This window comes from Oryza brachyantha, chromosome 5, assembly GCF_000231095.2.
Source record: "Oryza brachyantha chromosome 5, ObraRS2, whole genome shotgun sequence".
NCBI classification, from domain to species: domain Eukaryota; kingdom Viridiplantae; phylum Streptophyta; class Magnoliopsida; order Poales; family Poaceae; genus Oryza; species Oryza brachyantha.
Genome location: NC_023167.2, coordinates 14,975,508 through 14,982,796, shown reverse-complemented (window position 1 = coordinate 14,982,796; position 7,289 = coordinate 14,975,508). Strand labels below are relative to the sequence as shown.

Here is a 7,289-nt window from a genome sequence, read left to right as displayed (position 1 = left end):
TTCTGACTTTCACGCAATAGTTGTTTGAAAGCTTGATATTTTAGATTTTTGTCCAAATTTTGAAAGTTTTCTATCCAAGGGTATTTCAGTTATTATAACAAAAACAAACAGTACTAGCAAATAATAACTGGACAACGATGGTAAATTTTAGAAATTAAACAAAACTCAATGCCATACTATAGACTAAACAATGCCTGTGACAAATCATGGAATTGGACTAAAGTCAATGGTACAAGATGCATTTTCTCTATAACAAAATATTTTGATAGCATAATCAGCATCTGTGATTGGCTGTCGCTAACTCAAGCAATGCGCTGGAACATGAATCGATGAATCGGTATGATCCCTAAACAACTGGAGCATGGCATTTGCAAGACGAACACAAGGCTTTGGACAATCAACATTATACTACTACTCTGCTGCAATTAGCAGAGAAAAACTTGGAGGCAAAAGTTGCAAGGCTTGCAATGGCCCCGTAAAGAAAGGAATGACCACTCCACGACGCGGTCGTCGTCCATTCCCCTTCAAATAAGTGGTCCGCATGCAAGTCCCCCCGCCCGCTTGTTTTGGAGCACTCTCCCCTCCACCGGCCGTCCAAACTTAGCACCTCCCGCTCCCCGCTTCCCTCCTCCTTCCCTCTCCTTCTTCTCCTCCATCCATCTTCCCATCCTCTCAGGGAAGGACCTTGGATCCATCTCCAAGGCCTTCTCCTCCTCCTCCTCCCCTTCTCCAATCCATCTCCATCGATCGAGCTTCCCCACCATCATCTCTCTCTTCATCGGCGAGCGATCTATCAATCGTTGTTCGGGGGCCTCGTTGTCGATCGTCTGTGCCGTGGGGGCATACGGGTGCCGGTGAGAGGGGGCCCTGTTGGGGCGGGTGTGGCAGCGGGGCGATGGCGTGCCATGAGGTGGGCGCGCCGTGGCGGAGGTGCTGAGACGCGCCGATGATCATTAGGGTGCGGTGGTGACGGCGGCGGCGGCTTCTCGGTCCGCTGCAGGGTTTTTTTACTCTCTCTTTGGCCTGAGTCGTCGCCGGTAGCACAAAAGGGTCGCCGCCACGGCGAGGCGAGGAGGGAACGCGAAGATGAGCTGCTTTCCGTGTTTTGGCGGCGGAAAGAAGAAGAATGTGCACGCCGACACGGGAAAGTTCGACGCGTCGACGGTGCCGGCATCGCAAATGACGCCGCCACATGTGGTTTCTGCCACTGCGGACGCCATGCCGGCCTCGTCGGCACCAATGACTCCGCCGAAGCCGATGAATGGCCAACCTGGTGAGTAAGATCCTATATTCCGGTGCTTGATTCTGTCGATTCCATGATTTCCAAGGGCTAATGCCAAATGAAATGCAGATCATGCCCACAAGCCGTCCGAGGATGCCTCAATGGGGCTAGCTATCGCGGGACAGGCGTTCGCGTTCCGCGAGCTCGCCGCGGCTACTGACCACTTCACGCCGTACAACCTCGTCGGAGAAGGAGGCTTCTTCCGGGTCTACAAGGGCCAGTTGGAGAAGACGGGGCAGGTGCCTAGTCAATAACACAACAATATTACTTCCATTCATCGAGCACTGATAACTTTACATGAGCATCTGATCGAATTAAACAATAATTAAATAATTTATGCAATAATGATTCTACATGGATGCCCAATTCCAACTAGAAATCAGACACCCGCGTCACCTTCCCTCTGCTACATGCATGTCGTCGTACCATCTAGTTTTGCATGCATACCTATCACTTCTCCTCTAACAATGCACAAAATAAATATGATATCTCTATACATATTTTTCTCCTAAACTTTATGTCCAATCGATGATCCGAGTATATCATTGTGTTTGTTATAATTAATTCTTTACAACAATATCTCATATGGTTATATTCCTCTAAAAATATTATTTTCTATTTTTTGCAATGGATCTTTCTAGTGTTGCATGTAATGTTGTCCGAATGTTTCGATAAGTACTTTGTGATGCTTCACTGGGTTATTTTAAAAACATCGTACTAGTTTTATTGACGTTATTTCATACATTTATGTTTCATCTATCACAACTATATTGATGTTTCGTCGGTCAAGGAATGGTATTTTATAATAAAAGCTAAAAGTTCCAATCCATGAATCAATTATGTCTTGGTATTTTAATATATTGAAACACATTTTAACATAGTTGCGAAACATGTTTCTATTAGTGGTTACACATTTTTCTATTTGCGGTGAAACATTGAAGAACGATATTTGAAATCTAATGTTTCATACCCACAAGCAAAAAATGTGTTAAAAGTGTGATTCAATTGTTTCGTCGTTTTAATAGTTGAAATATTTTTGACTGAGAAATGAAACATCCATTTTATACGTGATGAAACACTGCCCGATTTTTTGTTATAAAGAACCAAACGCCTGATTTGCAGTTGGATCCTAATTTATGCTTGGTTTGTTCAACAGACCGTGACCATCAAGCAGCTGGACAAGCATAGCTTCCAAGGCAACAATGAGTTCCTGAGCGAGGTCTCCAAGCTCAGCCGGCTCCACCACGAGAACCTTGTTGACATCATTGGCTACTGTGCTGATGGCGACCAACGACTCCTCGTGTATGAGTTCATGTCCGCTGGCACCTTGGAAGAACACTTATTCGGTACACCACACATCTATCTACCTTGCCAATGCATGCTCCATGATCGATAAACCCAAGATGAGATTGTCCATGGATTGCTATGTGACAGATTTGCCATCAGACAAGAAGCCAATGGACTGGTGCACAAGGATGAAAGTGGCGCATGGCGCAGCTCAAGGGCTGGAGTACCTACACGAGAAGGCGAACCCGCCGATGGTGTACGGCGACTTCAAGGCATCCAATATCCTGCTCGACGCCAACCTCACACCGAAGTTGTCTGACTTCGGGATCGCGCAGCTCGGCCAGGCGAGCGGGAACGTGCCGGTGTCAACCCCGATGATGGGCTCGTTTGGCTGTTGCCCTCCAGAGTACGACCGTGGTGGGCAAATCACCATGAAGTCAGATGTGTATAGCTTCGGTGTCGTGCTAGTGCAGCTCATCTCCGGTAGAAGGGCCGTTGACACAAGCAAGCCTATGGAGGAGCAGAACGTGGTCACTTGGGTAAGCTTGCTATGGAAATTTTGATATTTGGTTGTGTTCTTTTAACTGATAAGTTGATGCAATAGTGCAATGATGATCAACCACTGATTATTCATTCTAAAATATGAAGTTAAACCTTGCATTATGAGTTGAAGATGCGACCTTTCTCCTAAAGAAATTATGACGATGGAGTATCATTAGCTACAATCATGAAGATCACCATTGTTAACATCATTTAATATTCTTTTCCTTTGGTTGAATTGATCCAGTCCCACTTGACTATCAATTTGCAAAGGCGTGTTGTGATTCTATTCAATATTTACAGCTATCATTTTGCAAAGGCGTGTTGTGATTCTATTCAATATTTGCAGGCACTGCCAATGTTTAAAGACCAAAAGAGATATCACGAGTTGGTTGATCCACTTATAAAGAGCGAGTACCCGGCAAAAGCCTTAAACCAAGTGGTTGCAATGGCTGCAATGTGCTTGCAAGAGGAAGACTCTGTGCGACCATTGATGGCTGATGTTGTCATGACACTGGGATTCCTTATTGCAATGCCACCGGAAACACAACCTACTAGTGTTCCAGTCTCAGTCCCAATTCCTTCTGCCTCACCAGCATCAAAGGAGGACAAAGCACCAAATCGCTCTGATAGCTCGTCATCGTCTTCTTCGGACGACGAGGACAACGAAGAGGAGGGAGAGGAAGACGAAGAAGAAGATGAGGAGCAACAATAAGGGCATCTTTTCAAGGATTAATACTGAAAGGAAAAAGAGGAGGGAACGTTAATGGTTCATTTCAATGACCAATGAAACAAGAGATGATTTGATGTGGAAGGAGCTGTATACATGAGAGTTGTTTTTTTTACGTTTCTGAGAGGCCATGACAATGTAAATTGGGGTGGGGCTTCAACAAGTAAATGTTTTTTTGTTGTGATAATAACAAGACATCTTAAAATGGTAAATGTATGGCTGTTGTACACATTGATCATCAATTGGATACACATAATTTATCACATGCAAATCAACTATACAAAGGTTGATGTAGTTGTAGTGTTCTATTGGACTTATAATCTATTGTCAACCATTTTGAATTTGCATATGTAATACTTTCACAGAGATATTAACTTTACAGCACATGAGCAGAGACTGATGTGTTGCATGCTTATTTTTCTTTGAAACAAACCAAGACGATGCGTATATAAGTACACCCATATATAACTATGTCTCTACAACTTTAAATTTAAAAGCTTATTCGTCGATCTGCTCATCCCCTCCCCATGTTGTATCATGCTTATTTTGGTATGCTTCCCTCTAAAACAATCCAAGATGGTATATATATATATATATATATATATATATATATAAGTACAACCATATGCTTACACGCATACTAAACCACATGAAAATTGATAATAGGCAATTCGTCTTAATTCATCCTAGAAACAACCTATCACAAACAATTGCACAAGTGCTGACCTCTATGCATAGCAGACAACCTTTTTTCTCACCCTTCTAATAGGTTTGCTATATAAGCTCACAAACAACCTATTTTCTATTGATTGGAGAAGATGAACAATGATATATCATTTCTTTATCTTTTCTTGTGAATAGGTTGGTCTAATTGTGTTAGTGGCAATGGCTTTGTGGCTTCCCAACATCCATATAATGAAATGTGGTAAAGAAAAGAGTGAAGTATATTTTTACTTCCCTTCTGCTATAGCTTAGGCTTAGAAATTAACACCTTGTCAACATGCTAATGCAACTAGGGAACTCTGCTATGCATCTCCTCTCATTGTCCATTTGGTCATTGTTCTTGATGTATGATCAAGAGAATCAACGTGTCTTCTCTCATTTGTCCCTCCTTTGTTTTTGGCTCAAGTCTTCCAAAGCCAAGTTAACACTCCCTCACCTGGATCTTCTCACTCTCTTGTAGCGGCCCTCTACCTCCCCTTAGAGGGCATCTACTTGAGTGGCCAAATAACGGATAGATGACAACTCTCAAGAGTTGATATCTTCATGTTTGATGAGCGTTGGTGAGAATGGATTGCTTGTTGGTCAAAAGTCAAGTTAGTGTTAATCTAGATCCCTCACTCTTCTAAATCTACTTATTCTCTTGCGGAGACTCATCTCCAAAGCTATGATCCTTCCACTTGATGGGCATCACCAAGAGGCTTGGCTAGTTTGATGAAGATCAGTCCTACACTACATGGTCATTCAACTTAAAATCAACAAGTTGAAGCACTTTTACAGTGGCGCAAGTAGGTGATCAGGATTTTCCAATGATGGCAACTTCATGGCTATGACATTTCCTCTTTACTTGAGGTTGTGTACTAGATTCCTTTGTGTTCTTTCTTTTACAGTATTATGCTCTATTGTCGTCTTCTAGGGTAGCATGCTTAGTTACACCTAAGGGCATACCCTTTGTTTTTAACCTTGATGCAATAGTCCTTCATAAGGGCTATCGACAGGTCCATTGGAATCTTGTATTGTCAATTAAGTACTAAATGAAAATTCAAGTGAGGATCCTGTTAACGCCAGAATTTAGTAAATTGCCGTTGGCGACTAAAACGATATTAATGACCGAATCGGATAGGAAACAGGGCAATCGTACAGGAAGCAATTGGAATGCGACTAGGATACAACTGATGGAGTTTGACTCGGATGGGAAAAGGAGTCCAATTGGGCCTAGAAATTATGCAGATAGGTTCAGAAATAGATAGAGTCCGTGTAATTTAATTTTTTTCTAGTGGTTAGAGTTAGTTTAGGATTTTTCCTTTATCTCTAAAGGGAGTTAGAGTCCGATCGGGACTTGTTTGTTATTTCTTTTTATCTATTGGGAGTCGTGCGTTGTGTCCAACATAGACTACTATCCACTCGAGGGTATAAATATGTATGCCCAGGGTCATTGTAAATCATCTACATCATAATATAGATGAACTACATTCAGCGCGTTGCCACCTTCTTCATCGAGGTTTCAACACCGGCAGAATTTGGCACCTGACGCGGGGCTGCATCGTCTCGATCTCCAGCGAAGGGGTAAGTCCTACGTTCCGCCGACCACGGTAATCGTATCGGCTAGATTAGAACTGACTCGGTTCAGTCCGATCTCTAATTTGGTTGCACGATTGCTAGTTATCGTATCAATTTCAGCTTGAGTTACTTCTGTATCTTGGGTTGATCTGGTCGACCACTTTGGTTAATTTACGTCGATTTGATATTTGCTATTGACATCTTCAATCTCGTACTGTCTCGGTTCGGTCCGATCTATTAGATTGCGTTTATCAAATAGTTTATATTAGATTGATGTATTTTGCTCATTATTTTATCGGAGTACCAACCGATAAGTTATCAGTCATCGGCTCATCGACTTGATAACAATCTAGATATGTTTAGTATCTTTCCTGATATTGCTAAGTGTGGTCTTGAACTGTCTCGGTTTGGTCTGCTCTTCTACTATTATTCCTAGTGATCCAGGCCAGATATTTTATAGATCTTGGTTGTTTGTCAGTCATTTATAGCCGATGATCTTTGCCGATCCATATGTTTATTGTATTTACATCAATAGAGTAGCCGATTGCCTTACTGCGTTGTTTTTACACCAATCGACTTGATTTATTTAGATCGGTAGTTGTTTATGTCGCATCGGCTTTTGAGGATTACATGATAATTGATTTTGGCCGATCGTAACAAATATTTCATTGCTTATTTAACTACTTGAGTAATTTCTATCGGATTTCTAGCCGATCCAAGCTTTTAACATCCGATCGTTCAGCCTATCGGCTAGGTTCTGCTACATCATATATCTAATCGGCTGGTTTCTCAGCTACCTATCGACTTGTTTTATTATTCATCTTGTTAGTTGTAGAGTCAAACTGACGGGTACGCCCGCGCACCTTCTAAGAATTTAGGTCCTGCACTAGAGCGTTCTGAAAAGTGACTCCCAGGCCTTCGTGTGTGACACATCAGCGATCCCATTTTGACGTCAAGAGATCCTCCCTAAAGTGAGCTTCCAAAAGAAAATTTTAAAAGTACACAATGTAGATCATTAACTATCAAAATTAGTCACAATACTATTTGGTTTTTAGCTATATTTTTGCAAAGTACAAATTTTAATTATACAAACTTATTGTTTTTCTTCAAATAAAAGAGACTCTTATAGTTTTGGTAGCTATGTGTTATTTTGTTGATGAAATATGAAAG

General features: G+C 41.8%; 1 protein-coding gene across 1 annotated transcript; it reads left to right on the top strand.

Annotated features, from left to right (window-relative positions):
• Positions 1-643: 643 nt before the first annotated feature.
• LOC102716595 (probable serine/threonine-protein kinase PBL25) lies at positions 644-4,152 on the top strand. Its single transcript, XM_006654458.3, has 5 exons — positions 644-1,273; positions 1,352-1,521; positions 2,439-2,628; positions 2,717-3,108; positions 3,459-4,152. Exons 1-5 carry the CDS (start codon positions 1,087-1,089, stop codon positions 3,822-3,824), a joined length of 1,305 nt encoding a protein of 434 aa, XP_006654521.1. The 5' UTR covers positions 644-1,086; the 3' UTR covers positions 3,825-4,152.
• The last annotated feature ends 3,137 nt before the right edge of the window (positions 4,153-7,289 follow it).